This window comes from Colletotrichum truncatum (genome assembly GCF_014235925.2).
Source record: "Colletotrichum truncatum strain CMES1059 chromosome Unknown Contig_0011, whole genome shotgun sequence".
Classification (NCBI taxonomy): Eukaryota; Fungi; Ascomycota; class Sordariomycetes; order Glomerellales; family Glomerellaceae; genus Colletotrichum; species Colletotrichum truncatum.
The window spans coordinates 570,290-589,138 of record NW_027222408.1 but is presented as its reverse complement, the minus strand read 5'-3'; the positions used below and the strand labels follow the sequence as shown (position 1 = coordinate 589,138).

The window sequence follows — 18,849 nt, the reverse complement described above, 5'->3', positions numbered from 1 at the left end:
GTTATATGAGGAGGATGAAGCCTTTCATATTGCCTCAAATGGCACCCCTCTGGAAAACAAGATACCACTTACAAAAGCACTTTATCGGGAATCGAATTTTTGGCATTCCCCGCCTGTTTGGACAAAAAACAAAAGGCAAACGGTCTATGGCGTTCGCGGGACTTGGCTTTAGGTAGCTAGCTGGCTTAGAGGTCTGGTTGTTATGAATAGCATGAGCATGTGACCTTACTTCAAACAATGCCTCCCTCTCTTTGTCTGCAGGCACAACTGCGAGTATGTCTGCCTCATTATTTAATCGGACACACCACGTTTGCGCTGTGTCACTTTAGTCAATCGAGACAGTTTGGACCACTTCACATTGTTCGCTCTCTATCCATTTAAATACTGACACCAGAGCAACAACATCAATTTCCAGCTTCGACTGACTGTGTATGAAGTCGACTGAGCCAAATTTAGGTCCAATATCCCTCGCCGTTTTCAGCACCAGCCACCCTCTTCTCTTCCCCTACCAGGCCCGTTGTGGAGACATAGCCTTTTGCCTTGGCTCCTGCTGATGCTCAGTTTATTGCTCTTGGGTCAGTTTGACCACAGGTGATGGCACCAGCAGGCATTCTGCACGAATTTGTCGTCCCAGGCAGTCGCAGAGGGAGAGGAAGGGAGGCGAGAGGCGTGGGCTTCGACGTGGCCCCATTGTGCGTAGGTTTGCGCAGAACTAAAGACGAGACAGCCAGTGTACATATCGAATGCGCAGCCAATCTTATGAGCTTTCACGAACTCTTGCGCGACGATTTTGGAGTGTCCTGGTCATTTTCTGTGACCGTAAGTAGTGAAACTGCGCAGCCGGTAACGTCTGAAGAGTTTATCAATGCCCAATGGCGGGCTTCATACGGCTTAGAGACGATTTCGGTTGAACTGGTGCTCGCGGCCGAAGCGCGCAAGGCAACGTCAATCAAGAGCCTTTGACATGGATTCCTCGTACCGGACACCATATTTCGGTATAGGCTCAGCTTACAACCGTGCCGGATGTGATCTACGGCGCCAAGTACGACCGCAGAGGGCCAAGAGCAGCACACCATGTAAATATGATGTATAGCACCAAGGGTCTGGTAAGGATGACTCTCAGGGGCTATTGAACTAGATGCAAAAAACCACTTCTCACCGACTTGCGGATAGGTGAGACGAATGACAGTGGTAACATCGATGCGAGTCAGGGGTCTGCAGATGATAGTAAGGAGATCGATTATCTCGATTCCGTTAAGACGTCCAATTCGTTAGGGCCGTCAAGATAGATGGTGGCTCGAGGGTTCCTTTAGAAACTGGCTAAGATGTGTTTGTTGCAGCGGGGACTCTTAGTTGATGTATGTAGTTTTGGCTACTCACTCCATTGTTGTTGAGGCGAGTACTCGTCTTTGAAGTAGACGAAAATTGAAGCGAATGTATTTGGAATTGTTAAAGTTACAAAGCATCACGATCTAGTGCCAGAGAATAGTATCGCTAGATGGGTAGAACCCGAAATAGGATTTAGTTTTGGGAGAAAGATCTGTAATATACTGCCTTCGCTAGACGATTCATCAGTAAACTTGCCACGACTACCAGGAAAAAAGTTTCAACTTAGAACAGAAAAGCAGTAGAATTGTTGTAATAATCACGCGGACTCGGAAATCATGCACTGGCAGTCTGTAAAAGGCCCAATACTTGAATCTACAGAAAGTAGGCCGAGGAAACATACTTAAAGACATATGACACGACACCAAAATAACGTTTGGCCTCTTTTATTTTCTCAGCGAGATATGAACGCACGAGATCGTTTACAAAGCTCTAACCGGGACGCCTTTTATTTAAATTTTGCGTTCAATTTGTTTTCATGAGCTATATCTAAGAGAATAACTAATGCCTTTGCTCCAACATCTTGTAAACCAATCCTGGAGAAACGTGAGACCGAATGGGCGGCAAACTACTAGACTTGTCATCTCCTAACTTTCGCCGCCAGCTCGAGGCAATTTCACAGTGTGTTGTGGTAGCAAAGCGTTATCAAGAAGGATACCAATGTGAGAAGAAGAAGCTATATTGCAGCGGAGCCACCTTGTCCTTCGTGCCAACGATGATCACGCCGGTATGGCGAAGTGACTGTGCTGAACCCACCCCATCTCACGACGGAAATGAAGCGAGGTAACGAGGAGCGGCACAAAATCAGGAAATCCCTTTAGAACCCCCCTGGCAATGAGTCTGCCGTCTTGGTCGCCGCACTAGCTACGGATCGTTTCTACTCCGGAGCAAGGCTCCCAACAGCATCCCCAGATGAAAAGTTGCAGTGAACCATGAACAAGACAAAGTCGATATCTTTCCAGTACGGGTGACACAATCAAAAAAGCAGCCTGGCGATCCAGACCTCTTTGGACCAAAACACGTCGATCCACTCATCTACTCTCGCATTGCCTCTACCCAAACAGGGCGACCGACGAATACACCTGACGGGATCCTATAAGTGTCAGCGCCAAATATTACTACGGAACCGCCCGTTTGACGGCTTGTGCGGAAAGAATCGACGGGCTGCCGCAGCTGAGGCAGGTTACATCGGCAAGGCTATACTCTGTGGGGTGTGATATTCATGGTACTACAGATCCAAACATTCCCCATGTGTGGGAAGCTTGGGATTGGTTTGCGGTTGGCAATGCCACCAACTCCGAACGGATCTTCTTCCAGCTTTATATTAAATGATCCATTATTAGTTGTTATGGTGGCCATTTTTTGTTTACTTAGAGGGAGTATCGCTCGATATGATAAGGGCAGGCAAGTTTTGTCGACGGAGCTCACGGGACGATCGCATTCCAAGGCTGCCTGAGTACATCTGGATAACGTAAAGAAAATAATATGGAGGTCACGCCTATAACTGGTGGCGCCCTGGAACCATGGGAGGCTTGTTTTGGACGACCCTTAGAGGTCTTTGAGGATCCGCAGCACGAACAACTGACCCTTGGTGTTTGTTGGTGGCAAGCACCAAGAACAAGAACCCGCAATGCCGGTCGTAAGGAACAATTTGGAGGAGCTAGTGGCATGTCAGAAATCTCGCACTTCCCCCGCAAATCGTGCTTTAAGGTCCGATAGTATAGCTCAAGTGCCGTCCAGTATGTCCTGTTAAGTTGAGACACGACACGGAGGGTCATCCTGAATAGGAAGCGCCAGATGCTTAGGTACAACACCTCGCAGTCTCACTTAGGATGCGGCTCGACGCGCCGTGGGCCTCGTATAAGATAGGTTTTATGATCGTTGGAAGCCGCTCCCCGTTCCAGACCCACGCCCCGTGGAGCCACAAATATCTCGATCCAAGGTTCGAGATTCCGTGGTAGGCCAGCCCAAAGACAGTCGAGCGTAAGATTCTTTCTACCTTGCTATAGCCCCCGTGCTATTCTGAGAAAGCCAGCTGTTCCTGAAGTAGATTGGGCAACTCGGAATTCCATTTCCAGGCCGCCTGGTACGCACATGTGCAGCATGCTAGTCTGGCTATCCCACGAGCGCGCGACCGATCGATCCACCCCTTGGGATGCCATCAAACAACCCAGACGACGCTGCAACTTTGTGGCAGCCTGCAGAATGAACACGTTGTCACCAGCCGATGCCGCTTTATGCAAGCTGTGGCAAACAGACGCAGGTCCTCTGGGTTGGGCGGAAGCAGTAGCCGCATAGCCTAGCCAGAACGCGCCCCCCTTGGTACGTCTTCAGCAAGTTTGCGGCGCTCAATAGCTAGGGACTCCCTTCTGTCAGCTTCCCCATGAACCAGGCCTGTCATAAAACTGGAGGAGACAAGGCGCGGCCGAATGTGACATAACAGTTTGCCCCGTTCAAATGGAGCCTTCTGCATCATGACAGCCCTTGAGAAATACATCCAAGTTTAACCGGCACGTGGGGTCAATATAATATTTTCTCCTTTATTCCGAACCAAAAGCCTTATAACACAGTTGGTAAGTCGAGCTCATAAAGATAGCGTGTAGCATAGGGGGCGTCGATCATGCTTGTGTAGGGCTTCAAGGTGGCTTCCAGCCCGAACTAGCCGTGTGAATTAAAGCTTCACCCCGTGTACAAAATTGACCTGTTCACGCAACCGATACTTTGATCAACGGCAGAGGTGGTGAACCCCACAGCTCTCTTCGACTTGGTTCCCAGCTGGATAGTCGTAAAAGGCCGATCAGATGTGCTTGTTTTCTGGTTGAAGGTCTCGCTCCCTTCGCCGTAGTGCTTAGCAACCATTGTGCACTCATTCTAGGTTGTCCTACTACCTAGAGCTTTTGATCCATTGGCAGAAACGTGACGGATCATCGGGATCAGCAGAACGGCGGGTCACGAGAGGGTCATTTTCCCTGCCAGAACAGAAATCCTACTCTGTATACTGTACCACCCAGCTTTCAATAATCGCTGAGGGATCTTCCCGGTGGTCCACTAGGAGCCACAAACACCATCCATGCTGGCCCTGGAAAGCCAGACATAAGCATGTATTAAGTCATGGTTGTTTTCAAGCATCTCATTCTGAGAGTTGTTCAATACTGTGACGAAGCTCATAGAAGTATCACCTGGAAAGAATTGCAAAATCCTCGGTCTTAATGCGGTCAAAAGTCGCATCACGAGTAATTTTTGGAATATCCTCACGTCTAGTGGAAGAACGGCCCAGCCGCCGAAGCCCCCAACAGACCCTGACTTGATCTTGTGTTGGTCGAGGGAACGCGATGTTGATTCCTGAATGGCTGCTCAGAAAGGCAGCGATTCAGGAGTTTCGCCGCAGAAGGCAAGGCCAGAAATGGTTTCCCATCCAAACTGCAACCCCGGACTGGGGCATTCGGAGATCCACATCGACATCCGGTGTCACTTGACTGCAGCCTAACCTGGAGGGCGTTGAACGTAGAACCTTGCCGGAGACCAATGGATTACTCTAGAAGTAATTGTCATTGTGACTGAGAATCCCTCGTCCAATGAGATGCTGATCCTCTGTTGGCAGTTTGTTGGTTCAGAGGATTCATGCTACGACGGCCTAGTCAAGCCAAGGCGGCAGAAGAAGCTAACGACAAGCAGAAGAGTCCCTCTTGTGCACCATGCCGTTTGGGTCCGTAGTAAAAGGCCTAACCATTGACTGGGCAGGACCAATTTCGGGAAACCATCCTTCAGTCAATCTGGTCATCTAGACTGTGACAGCCCGAAGCAGCCTAAGAAATTGCTCAAAGCAATTGTGGCCAATAGATGTGATAGAGTGATCCACATCGTCAAAGCCTGCCAGAATACATGCGAATAGTTGTACTCTCTGCGTCACTAAACTGACTAGTAGAGTGCTGGGCTGCCATGTGGTTGCGAAAGGACGAAAGGAAACGGGGCTTGAGCTGCCGAAGAAATGTGCCAATAGAATGGGAAAGGGATGTAGTATCGGCCGTCATGTGTATGCGGCCATTGAGAAGATTGAGAGAAGGGACCCAGGAGAAGCGGGAGCCGTGGCTTACAATGCCGTCACACCTCGGCGCCTTGGCTAGGTGAAGAAGAGTGCCTCAAATTGCTAAGGAGTCATCGACCTTGTGTTTGTCCAGAAAACGACAGGCGCATTACGTCGTTGGCAGGATAGGTGAAGAGAAAGCGTGTGTTGAAGACAGAACCGCTTCCACAGCTTCTAGAGCTCGGGGGGGCCCTGTCATAGAGAAGGGCGGGCTATTAGCGTTGGTGAAGTTGCGGCAGGACCAGAGCAATTCTGGGGTTGGCATCTACCGCTCCCTGCAGTGACTAGATCCTGGCGTCCACTGACTGACCGATGATGTTGGGGATTGCACGAATTTGAAGGTGTGGATGAGTTGGGGTAGAGCAAGGGTTGCCCATTGGTTCGTGGAGGAACGTCAACCGAAAACCCACGAATTAAAGCGAAGCACCATCAGATCTTGTCAAATCTTGGAGTCTCGGACCGAAGACCGTTATGGTATGGCGCCACGCGAGACGCCATTTTGTCTTTTGCCTAAGTTCCTCGTGGCCCATCAAGCAACCTAATTTGATGGTGCCATCTCCCCCTCAGAGCAGTTTACTTCACAAGCCGCCGCCACTGTTGTCTCTCTCGTCTCTGTACTAGAAGAGGCTCAACGCGCTCGGGCTCACTACTCGTTGGAGGTTCTGAATATTCTTTGGAGACCCGCTCAAAGAGTTGGAGAATGGGAGAAGTCATCATCAGGAGAGATCGGTTAAGCAAAAAACACCGGGCAGAAGGAAGCTAACCGAGGTAATGTAGTATTGGTTCGTCGAATCCAGGATGGTCTGGAAGGCTCCGCGAAAGAGTCGCAAAATTCGTAAAGAAATTGATCAGAGAGTCGGTACCGAGGCATAGCGGGTGGCGCCTAGTGCCTTCTTAGCACCGTAGTACAGAGTGAGGATTACAGCGTCAGTGGTGCTACATTTGCGTATGAAATAACCTGTCAGATGTCCCTGAGGCATCTATCTGCTGCTCGCAGGTGCCGTCGTGGCTGGACATGGAGCTGCCCTTGCAAAAGTTCTCCAAAAGCCCCACTCGCACTGGTGAGCTAGTTAGTTAGGCTAGCTCCTCTAATTTCTGCCGTTCTTCAAGATTCAGGCCAACCAGAGACAAGGATCTTCCCGATGGACGGTACGCTTGGAAAACGAAAGGATACCACCTGGGCAGACTGTGTCTACTACGTAGTGTGTCGGACATATCGTACTTGCGAAGCCCTGACGGGCCTGGCGGGGGGCTGTTAAGCATCAGGGCTGTTCAGACCCAACAGATGCTGCTGACGTATATATCCGAAATAAATGTCTTGGACGTGGTGGCGAAGCTCGTCGAGTGACGTTGTAAGGTTGGTCTGGCACTGGCATCATGATCAGGACAGACCAGCTATTTTGCACAATCCTCGGAAAGGACCGAGTGAAACTTTTTGGTGGTGTTGTGGAGTGAGGTGTGGGAGGTGAGGAGAAGTACCTTTGCTCCGCACATGCGGAGAAGGCTGGAAGATGCTGAGTGGGCCGGATCAGAGAGACCGTTTCTCCAGACTCGAGGTTCCTAAATTGGATGGGTGGGTGATGGTGGTGGTGGTGAAGTTGGCTGTCTGCGGTGTTGTGGATGCGAGCGAATCGAGCGTTGTGGTCATGGGCAAGCTGACGATACCTTCTAGTACCTCGTGCAATATTGATATGGTTCGTCGTGAGGTGTCTTTGACCATCACAGTCGACCTTTTTACGTCGAAGACAAATCGGGCAAAGTCCGACGAGACTTGCTGGACTAACTATGGTCTCGATGAGGATGTTCTGAGGGGAATCGTGGTCATCGAAGGCCAGCGGGGGCCCTTTCAAAGAATATGGCTGTAGAAGCAGTACACATTGCACAGCCTTTTCTCGTCCCTATTCGCCATTCATACAGATGCTAACGCAGCGGGCCCCCTTACAGCTGCTTCACCTGAAATTAACTCAACACCCTCAATCTAGGGCATGGAGCTAATCGACTCTGGCAACCGGCATGGTTTGTATTTCCTGGGGATGATGTGGCTGGCCATTGCTACTGGGTCTGGAAGTGGGAGCTACTGTAAAGCAAGTAGGGGTTCCTTGAAAGTCACCGGCAGTCGACTGCGGAATCGGAGCAGTAGAATGTGTCCGTCAATCGAGGTTGAATATGTAAGCTCTTATTTGGTAGACAGGTGTCCGCTACATCTAGACCCTGAATCTAGTACATTGTGTATCTGTTGATATAGAGGTATGTTAGGACCAAACAGGAACAATATTAGGGCTGCGTCTGACGTGGGCTACTTGAAGCAGATAGTGATCGTCAATTCGAAGGCAAGTGACCCTGCGGGCAATAGTAGCGCTGTTGATCCTGATCCTGATTACGATGCTGTCGTGGCTCGTCAATGAAGCTGGGGAGTGCCTCCCAGATGAGGGGTGTACCTTCCCTTTTCCCCGTGTGGTGGCGGCCAAAAAATAAAAATAAAAATACAATAGGCTGGCCAGTGGAAGGAAGGAAAGAAGGAATCCCTGGATGGTGTCGGGTGGCTCCTTACCAAGAAACCCGAGTGTAAATGCCACCCACAGCGGTCTGCCACTGAAAGTGGAATAATTCAGCGCTAAACACATCAACTTCGGGCAACATTGAGAGGTGCCTCTATGGCGACTTCCATGTCTTCCCCCTTAACATGGCTTCCAGCAATCAAATTGACTTCGCCTTCATCAACCTTGAAAAGTCTTCCCAAATTCTACTAACCCATCCCAAGTCGTTTCGTCCCACCCGGTCACAAACTAGCTCGCCATTGGATTCGTCGACACGGCCTCTTCTCCGCATTCCTTACCACCGCTGTTTACCGCGGTCTTGTCTCTTGCTTGTCCACATAGAAGTCGTGTTGTCATGTACCAGTAAAAAACAAACACCATCAAGCAGGCAACCAAACCTGGTATGTGCAGATTGGGGTAGCGGCACCACCATCTGCTCATGCATTCGTGGCGCAAGGTGACGCCTGAATACTTCTGCAGAGACTTGTGCCTCGGGCACCGTCACAGTCGAGCCATCTGATATGAGCAGCCACCACGCCATCCACAGGTACTACGAACCCGCTTGCTTTAGTGCCCTCCCAAACAGACCAAACCAGACTTGAACAGAGGCCATCAACATTACCGGAGCTGGTTGGTGGGCGATAAGCTGGACACGAGCCTACACAAGGTGTTTGTCTCCACGTCCTTGGGGCTCTTGGAGTTCTCTGTTTGAATTAGGTTCAGTCAATGCAGGCAACAATCTGGGGTTCTTGCAGGGACGCCCTTCAACTCATCAACCCCCGCTCAGCGTCTGCCGTCCACACCACCTTGACCCAGAAATCACCCCAAGCGAAGCGATGGCTAATGCATGGTTGGTTTGCCTCATTCGAACCTGCCCGCCGACAACACGATAAGTAAATCGTTACGGCGGCTGAGAGTAGTGCCAAATCCAGCAGGTCTCGGCCGACATTGTTGAAAGAGAAGCTCGTCTCCGTCACCTCGTCCGCCGCCCGATGAAAGGTATAACGACAGAGGCTTACTATCTATGGCATCTTAACGCTTCGCCGTTGCTGCACAGCGGCCAGACCCTGGCCATGTCTGCCGTTTATGGTAATCGAAAGGAACGACACGTCCCGGCATGGACGTTATAGCGAGCCCCTCTTATAGATGAATGCTTTCCTTCGTTTGGTGCGCGCCTGTGCGGTTGCAGATTCTTACACCAGGAAGAGGCTGTGTGGCCGCCGTTGCGAAAGGGCCAGCGACACTGAACCACGGTCGAAGAAGGATGGTTCCGAAATACGGTGAAGTGTGTTCGGCGGCACTCACACCGAACAAAATCAAGCCAATGTACCTCCGCCAAGCTGAAGGGTGTTATTGGCTGGGATGGCACAGTCCAACGAAGCCAGGCATGCTTCCAACCCACTTGGGGCCAGCCTGGGTGGAGGTCTGGAGACGAGCCTTGAAGACTGGAGAAGCGAGAGTCCAAGATTCCCCATCTCTACCCCCCCAAAATGTGCCGCCCCAACCCTACTCTGCACCATGTCACGGTCTACCTACGGCCCTAGACTTGCCTGACCCAAGTGCTGTGGCCATTGCATTGTCCCGAGGCGCGGAGTACCATAGGGAGGAGAGGTGGAGGAGAGAGTTGAGAGAGCGGGTGGAGAGTCCGGTCTAGTGGGAGAAAGAAGGCTTGATGACATGACAGCCAGCCATCCCTTCCATCGTCTGTCACCGCCACATCACTGTCATCGTAGCCCTCCTCTTCGCTGTCGTCCCCCTGGGCCCGGGTATCCGTCCGTCGCCCTCGCCAACTCGGCTCCTTCTCTACTTGCCAAACATGTACCACACTTTTCAATCAACCCAAGCTCGACAAGATCATCCTGGTGTTGAAGGCTTTTGGTCTAGACCGGCGCAACAAGCCGAGCATGTGGTGTGGCCCTGTGCCTCGTCCAAGATGCCGCTCTACTCCACCTTGCACCCGTAAATGACCGCCCGTCGCCAGTTTTCCTCTGGCTGCTGTTCGTTGCTCCTCACCTAGCCATCACCCATCAGAGCTGGACCCCTGCTTCCTTCACATTGCGACCCTGGCCCCGTTCCTCGCATGCTATTATGTACAAGCGGCCCATATAACAGTCAAGCCCAAAGAACCAAAATGTAACCATTTCGCTTCTTCCCCCCCTTCGAGAACCCGACGCGCCACCAGGACGTCTCAAAGTCCATGCGCTGCCAGACACCTTTTTCACCCTCTGCCTTTTGCTCTACATTCATGTGTACTTACCTACCAACTACGCACGTCTGCTTGCCCCAATCCTGCGCCTCTGGCTCTTACCTATCACCATATATCGTATCATACCAATCGAGTGCGATGAGTCAAACTGTGTAATGGGAAAAGAACCGTCTAAGTTCATCAACCCGCAAAGAAACTGAGCACGGAGCTCTCTCAGAGATCTTCTTGTACATGCATGCCAAGTCTCGTTGTCGAAAAGTCACTTCAGCAAAGATCAGAACGTAAGAGTGGGAAACAAACTAGAGCTTAGGAGAGCTCCGAATCGAAACGCTTCGTCGAAACTGGCTATTTGACCGTCGCTTTTGGGCTTTCACAGCCCCAGTCGTTGTATCCTGGGTGCAGTATCGGCACATGCAGGCAACGCACACCTAACATCACACAAGTTGAAGTCCAATAAGTGGGAAGACAGCGCCAACCCTCAAGCAACAGAGGCATCTTCGCGGCGAAAGCCCCCGACGGCAAAGAGCTTGAACATAAGCATAGTGGGACAGACACAAGGTGTAAGGTAAGTGGTACTATTGCTCAGTTTCTACAGTCTACCAAGCATCTTCTCCCCCCAACCACTCCCATGCAGCCATTTTCGCCTTCCCCCCTGCCAGCTCTCCCGTCCTGGAAAGTCGGCCTAGTATGCATCAACCCCGCCATTGCCAATGCTGGGTGGCATCTGTGCCGTGCACCAACGGCGGTACTGATCTTCTTTGGTTGTTGCGCCCCTTATTTAGGCCATATTACTTTACTCATTGCCCACTCGACTCCTTGTTTTTGCCCCCTTGCTGCACTCATCCTCTCGGTCTGTTCAAGTACCGCTGACTGGTTCGAACAGAACTGGCAGAGCATTCCCTGGGATTTACGCACCGGAGCCTGCCTTTGAAAGCTGTCACAGATATATGTTATTCGCCTTTCCCCGTCCTGGTGAACGACTGCATCTGTGACCTTTGACCCCAAGCTCTGCACCGCGATCTTATACCTTGCCTCAACTAGCCACGACCTCAACGTTCAACTGAACTACACATGACCCAACAATAACCGAATACTCAGATATCATAATAACTCTTTCACAATTCAGCCAATACACCAACATCGGCGGGCTTGGTCCCAACACGAGGAAGACAGGATGTTGTCCAACCCGCTGCACCGCTTCTCTCCTTACCACGGCATGCCGCCAAACACTCTCTTCTCCAGTACTCACGTCCCCAATGGGCACCCTCACGCTGCCGGGCTTGACCCGCTTGCCCCAAGCTCGCATTCGCATTATGCGCTTCAGCAACTACAACATGTCGGAGTGCACAACCAGCATCTTGCTCGCGCAGGGCCGCAGCACAAACATCGACAACATCCATATGGACCTGCAGCTAGAACATCTAGCGCTTCTGGCCCCATCCGCAGGAGGATCAGTCGAGCATGCGACCAGTGCAACCAGCTCCGCACCAAATGTGATGGGCAACATCCTTGTGCCCATTGCATCGGTAAGTATCAGTCGAGCAACAACAACTGGATTACCGAGCCATTGACTGACATCTTATTAGAGTTCGGGCTGGGTTGTGAATACATCCGGGAAAGGAAAAAAAGAGGCAAGGCATCTCGAAAGGATCTTGCCGCACAGGCGGCTGCACAGGCAGCAGCGTCAGGCCAAGGACCGAAGTCGCCCTCTGACGAGAATGGGCAGTCCTCAGAGCAATCTGAGTCAATGAGCGCCAAGTCTGGGCAACCTCTTGCAAACGACACGCAACAGAGCAATAGCGGAAAGATCATGGATGACCTTGGCGAAGATGCTATGCGGCGAAGCCAACGAACGAGCTCACTAGATAGTCTCGGAGACATTGCCGGTCATCAGCCGCATCTGGCGGCTCATCACGGTATGGAGAGGGACCATCTAGAAAGCTCAACTACGCTAGATCTCAATGGCTATGGAAGTGTCCATGGCGGATACGACAGACAAGGCCTAGGGTCACACATAATGGCAGGCCCCGCTCATCCCAGTTACGGCTCAAGCCAGGGAAACATTCCGGCATACCCTGATATACCATACGCGATCCAGACGCAAAGCCCGACAGCATATGCCAACGGAGCACCTTTCCGCATCGCAGCGAGTCCTATTAGTGCGTATCCTCTAACAGGCGAGCCGACTTCCCCGGAGTGGATATCAATGTCATCTCCGCCGACGCAGTATCCAACTCATCTACCCTCCAGCGGTTACCTCCAACCAACCCAGCAGCTGCGGTACCCAGTCCTACAGCCTCTACTCCCGCATCTCGGAAACCTCATCCCTATTTCACTAGCATGCGATCTGATTGATCTTTACTTTGCGTCATCGTCTTCGGCAGTGATGCATCCAATGTCGCCGTACGTTTTGGGCTTCGTATTCCGGAAGAGATCCTTCCTCCATCCTACCAAGCCGAGGTTTTGCCAACCGGCTCTCTTGGCGAGTATTTTATGGGTTGCAGCTCAAACTAGCGATGCGCCTTTCTTGACCAGTGTTCCTTCGGCACGCGGGAAGATTTGCCAAAAATTGCTGGAGTTAGCAGTGAGCTTGCTCAAGCCATTGATCCATACGCCGTCCGGTGACACATCCCCCGTTACAAGCCCCGTCATTGATGGCGTCGCTCTTGGTGGGCTTGGGGTTGCACTTCCTGGGTCTATCAGCATGGATGCTCTTACTGGAGAATCTGGGCCATTTGGCGCCGCCGGTACATTGGACGATGTTATTACTTATATTCATCTTGCTACAGTGGTCTCTGCGAGCGAATACAAAGGCGCAAGCCTCCGATGGTGGAATGCGGCCTGGTCTTTGGCTCGCGAGTTGAAGCTTGGGCGCGAACTGCCTCCAACCCCGCTATCTCTCAGTCAAAATCACGAGACGGATGCTGATGGCGAGGATGAGGATGGAATGAACGGCAATGGACACCCTGGCGTCATAACAGAAGAAGAACGCGAGGAGCGTCGCCGCATATGGTGGTTGACATACATCGTCGACCGTCATTTGGCTCTCTGCTACAACCGACCCCTCTTTCTACTTGACCTCGAATGCGCTGGCCTGCTGCAACCCATGGACGATACCGCGTGGCAGAATGGCGACTTCCGGCAAACTGACAACACTACGGACCCAAGTCTTGGAGACGGTCGTGTCCGCGGTCCCCATTTTGAGTGTACGGGACACAGCATTTTTGGCTACTTTCTACCGCTCATGACTATACTGGGCGAGATCGTCGACCTACACCATGCTCGAAACCACCCGCGATTCGGCGTGGGATTCCGCTCGGCTCGCGAGTGGGACGACCAAGCGAGCGAAATCACTCGTCATCTCGAAGCGTACGAGCAGAGCTTGAGAAGGTTCGAAAAACAACATCTCACCCGGCATAACGTCAACTTGGATGACAAGGGTGAAGTCGTTAACCCGGAGAATGTGGAACACGGTCCCATCTCCGACATCGGGACGCCGTCCGTACATTCTGTGCACACCAACGCGTCGAACCGCATGACGGAAAGCGACATCCAGACGAAGATCGTCATGGCCTACGGAACGCATGTTATGCACGTCTTGCATATACTTCTCGCCGGAAAATGGGATCCCATCAACCTCATTGACGACAACGACCTGTGGATCTCCTCTCAGGGGTTCATCACCGCCACGGGGCATGCCGTCTCGGCCGCCGAGGCTATCAGCAACATCCTTGAGTTCGACCCAGGTTTGGAGTTTATGCCTTTCTTCTTCGGCATTTACTTGCTGCAGGGATCTTTCCTCTTGCTTCTCATTGCCGATAAGCTTCAGCTCGAGGCATCACCAAGTGTCGTTAAGGCTTGCGAGACAATTGTCCGCGCTCATGAGGCCTGCGTTGTGACGCTCAACACAGAGTATCAGGTAAGCACAAAGTTGTTGACTCTAACCTCCTTCTCAACAGCTGTTAACATAACCCACAGCGCAACTTCAGCAAGGTTATGCGCAGTGCTCTGGCGCAGGTTCGCGGCCGCGTGCCCGAAGATCTCCACGAGCAACACCAGCGCCGGCGAGAGCTCCTTGCGTTGTACCGCTGGACTGGCGACGGCACTGGGCTAGCACTCTGAGAGACTCGGCTTATGTTGATCGAACTGAAAATATTCGGGTGTGTAACACTTATGACTTCACGGGTGCGCGACACGATTATGATGGGATTTGAAAATGCGGGAAAAGGGGGACATAATGAGCACGTGTTTCGCGCAATTATGCCAGGCACAGCTCTTGGCTTTGCCAGGATACCGGGATTTTGGGGTATGTTATGGGAATCTCAAGCGGTACTGCGCTTTTATGGGAGGTTGGTCACACATGGTAAGGGTGGATTACTTTAAAAAAGATAAATAAGAGATGCTACGCATCGCGGAGGAGTAGTTGGACTTTTTTGTTTTGGAGCTATGGGGGCCTCTTCTCTGCTTCGGATTTCCGAGAAACGATATCATTCTGGATATGGGACTTTTATTTTTATGGCTGTTTTATACCAGGGATTAGTGTACTGCGGAGCGTTTTGGCCGTCCACCCTTTTTTTTTTTTTTCTTTTTTTTTTTGATATTTTTTATTTATATTTTTTATTTGGGAGATGAACGAATGACGGGATGGGATAGGATGACTGAACCAAATTCTGGCTTTTGCTGATGGTGGATACGGCTGCGAGAAATGTACATATTGATTTCGAATGATTGCGAATGGCGGCGATTTGAATGGTTTGTCGTCTTGGATACGAACTCTACTTCCCAATGTTCCCTCCTCCCCCGTCGTCTCGTCTCGGTTTGGTCCACTTTCCACATGTGCAAAGGGTCTCTCTCATACACATGTAGCAGATCTCAATCTCACAAAATCCGATTTGACGGCATAGATCTGCTTCTGCGAGCAGAATGTTGAATGGTGACTCTTTTTTTTTTTTCCGTTTCAAAGAGAGAAAAGAAAATAATTGCGTTCAGTGATACATATGCTTGCTAGGCCTCCTTGGCGATGCGAGGCGTCCAAACTGACTCCTGACCAACCGCCGACACCTTTCCCAGCGCCGAGGTGAAACGCCATGCTTTGGAGGGCAAATAGATAGTTAGATAGAAAAGATTGATAGATACAAGCCTAAATTTCTGTAAGTAAGTTATTTGCTTTTTTTCTTCCAGAAATACCACACATAGAGCCCCCTTGTAATATACGTCGAAAGTCGTCGACTTGCGTCCGTGATACGCTTTCCCCTATACGCCTTTTCCCCTACACATATACAACTAAACATTCTCTCTTTCTCTCCTATTTTACTTGAAATATAGACGTTGGTATGAAATAATCAGTCTAGGCCCGGAAGCCACCCGTTGCTGTTGAGAGAGCTCAAGTTGTCAAACGTGGCAGCGTTGGTAGCGTCCTCGGAAGACTGCCGTTGAGGCATGCCGCCGTTGCTGCCCTGGAACATGAACATCTGCTCGTTTGTCGGCATACCGGAGCCAGGCATGTTCCACGCTTCGAAATTCTGGTGCCATTTGGCGCCGTCGTTGAGGAACCAGTCTTGGTCGAGCCCCTGAAAGACCTGGCCCGGCGAGACCTGCCGCCCATTTGCACCGGAACGGGTTGATTGTGACGGAGTTAGGTTGTTGCCTTGGGCATTACCAATTGCGTTAAAACGCTGTTGTTGCTGCTGATGTTGCTGCTGCTGCTGCTGCTGTTGTTGTTGTTGTTGCTGGTACATGGACTGAGTGAGGCCTGACTGGGGCCAGTTGCCGCCAAGAGAGTCTGGCCTCATGCCTATGTTGGACGAGGTGGTGGCCGTTGGTCGTCCGGAGGGCGGCCTTGTGCCGCTTATCTGAGCCAAAGACGCGCTCGCCATTATGATATCCGTCGTGCTTGGGGCCATATCCTGTTGGTTCAGTTGGTTCTGGGTGTACTGAGTGAGCGGGCTGTACTGCTCTGGCTTGCTCGTTGTTGGTGACAGAGGTTGCTGCGGCGGTGATGGCGACATCGTGGTATTGGATCTCGGTGACGGCACATCAGAGGTGTTAAAATGTCCGTACTTTTCGTCTGTTCTCTGCAAGACCGCGGATGCTTCTTCTGGGAGCTCGACGTTCCATTTTCGAGCTAAAACGCTGATGATGCTCAGGGTTCGCCTCGCGCATATCCAGTCTTCGGCGATTTCCTCGAGGTGCTTCACACCGTGGATGATATCTCTTTTGGCCGTCTTTTCAGGTAGATTGAGAAGGTGAATGGTACAGGCGCTGTGGATCATATAGACGGCGATGTTGCAAATCTGTCGCAAGTTCCAGGTCTTCTTGTACAGTCGCATTAACTTTGAAATAGCGCCAGCATTAGCGGTGCAAATACGCCTGGGCGAAACATGAGACGGAAGAGGGGATCCTGCTGGTGTGTACTTCAGGAAGGGCCTGAAGAGATGGATGTACTGAAGGTGGAAGAACATGCTGTGAAAGGTTAGACAATATCTCGTCGTTGGGCTTTTTACCAAAAACTTACTGCACGAGAATTACGTTCGGCAACTGTCCTTCTTTAGGTTCTAGCTCCTTGGGCAGCTCCTTGCGCCAGTCCTCAAGCCTTCGATGCAACTCGCTTAACTTTTTCAGCTCAATAGATTTGCCGCTTGACCGACCGATATGATTCGGATGGTAGAAGAACAGGAGAAGATCACTGCTTATCTCGCATAGCTTCGACAACTGCAACCCGACTGCCCGCGTTCTTGACGGTTGTTTAGATGTCTGGTCGAATCCTGTATCCGTATACGGTGCCCACAGCTCAGCGTCTTCAGTAGGGAAGACATCGTACTTTGGAACATTATAAGAGTTTTTCGGTATTTGTGGCAGCCGCCCGAGGTAGTTTGACCAGGCCTTGTCGAACAGGAAACAACCCCAGAAAGTCATCCTCCTAGCATCCACAGCATGTTCGCTGAGTTTCTGCCTATCGGTCGTCATTCCGCCATCATCAAAATTCAGGCCAATATCCTGCGCCATTCGGAACGCCATACCAGAGTATACCCAGCCCTTGGCCTCTCGCCCGCAACCAGCTTCCCGAACGGACATAAGAGCCAAAGCCTGCACGGTCGTAAGCCTCGGCCGTTCGTACTCGTCGTTTTCAACGATCAAGCGTTTGGCTTCAGCGAAGAAGTGATCACCCTTGGTCCGGCTATCGCCCTGTGTCCCGTAAGCCCCTGGTACGCTTGTGAAGTGGCATCCGAGAGCCAGCATTGCGTTGACCAGTAACGGTGAGCAATAGACGGTGCTGTTGTGCTGTACTCCATGCTTTCCTTTGAGGAAATCTCGATAAAATAAAGGCTTCGAAAGCGTCGTAAAATAAGTATAATGCCAATTGAAGTACATGTTCATTAGGTGAGCAATAAGTTCTTTGTCTTGAGTGACTCTTGTCCAACTAGTAACGGGGTCCTCGTTCGCCGAGTTCGTGTCCAACTCTGGCTCATTTGAGTTGGCTTCGCCCGGGTCACCAAGGTAGATGAGATGAGACGTCCCTCCAATGAAGCGTACTGAGCCATTTTCAAGGCGCAATTCGCCCATCTTACGGGCAAGTTCCCTTTCACCTTCGACGGGCATGTCAGTCGCGTACTCTTCTTCTTTCTGTTCATTACGTTCGGCTTCTTGAAGCAATGTTTCTTGCTTCAGAATTTGTTCAGCGACAGTATCCAAGCTGTCGCACGTCCTGATCCTCTTGACGATGTCGGGGACCTCATCTTCGTTAGCGTTGAGGATGGCCTCGATGAGAATTTGCAGAGTCGAGTTCCGGGCCTTCATGCTATCGATTTTTTCTCTATAAACGCCTTTTCGGCGGTGATCTGAATTGGGATCATAGACGCATTCAGTACCGTAGACGCTGGCACAGGCAGCGCAGCTGGGGACGGCGCCGTCGCATTTTGACTTTCTTCTCCGACAAGCGATACAAGCAGTACTTACACAGCGTCGCTTTTGAGACGCCGAGTCCCCGCCCCTGCGAGACTTTTTCTTATTCGGCTGTGGCGTAGAGGAAGACTCGGAAGGGTTTGTGCGCAAGTCGGCGGAAGTTGCCTGGAGAATGAGCTGAGGATCTTGATCATCCATCTTTTGTTCTTAGATTAATGATTTTGCCGACTAATGGGGCGACGTCAATGGCAGGGCCCGGAGATGCTGGGTCCTGTGCAGGCGCGGTGCACGGAGATGTGGGAATCTGATGGGGGCGGTATCCCCGGGAATGGAGGAACGGCAGTAGTGATGAGCAATTCGCCCCACCTGATTAGGAAAGGCTGCGAGATGACGATGCCGTATTCTCCGTATCTTAGCAATGGGCGCGGTCGGCGCGGACTCTGGATCAGAGTGCGACAACGTGGAGATGGGGGCCGCGTGTTGCGGGCGCCGGTTTGTCGATGAAGGCCCAGATACCCTGTCGTCAAGATAAAGAATTGGCAGGCGATTGGGTGTGCAGGGTATGCGGATTGGCGCAGCGTCTGATAACGACGCGAAGAGTCGGGCGAGCGGCTTGGCCGGTTGTATACTGAGAGACTGGTTTAAAAGGGAGCAGGGCCGCTGCTGGTGTTGGTGTATGGGTTTGAGCCTCACAGTCCTCTCATGGCCTCAAGTTGGACTCACTCCTAAGGGGG

At 51.4% G+C, this 18,849-nt stretch overlaps 2 protein-coding genes across 2 annotated transcripts; one reads left to right on the top strand and one right to left on the bottom strand.

Moving 5' to 3' along the window:
• Nucleotides 1–11,429: 11,429 nt before the first annotated feature.
• CTRU02_214502 (transcriptional activator xlnr) lies at nt 11,430–14,335 on the top strand (the record flags this gene model as incomplete). The annotated part of the gene is made up of 2 exons (XM_070206255.1): nt 11,430–14,132; nt 14,192–14,335. 2 exons carry the CDS (start codon nt 11,430–11,432, stop codon nt 14,333–14,335), a joined length of 2,847 nt encoding a protein of 948 aa, XP_070060029.1.
• A 1,220-nt stretch (nt 14,336–15,555) lies between these two features.
• CTRU02_214501 (nitrogen assimilation transcription factor nira) lies at nt 15,556–18,313 on the bottom strand (the record flags this gene model as incomplete). The annotated part of the gene is made up of 2 exons (XM_036730407.1): nt 15,556–16,675; nt 16,728–18,313. 2 exons carry the CDS (start codon nt 18,311–18,313, stop codon nt 15,556–15,558), a joined length of 2,706 nt encoding a protein of 901 aa, XP_036577863.1.
• Between the last annotated feature and the right edge of the window lie 536 nt (nt 18,314–18,849).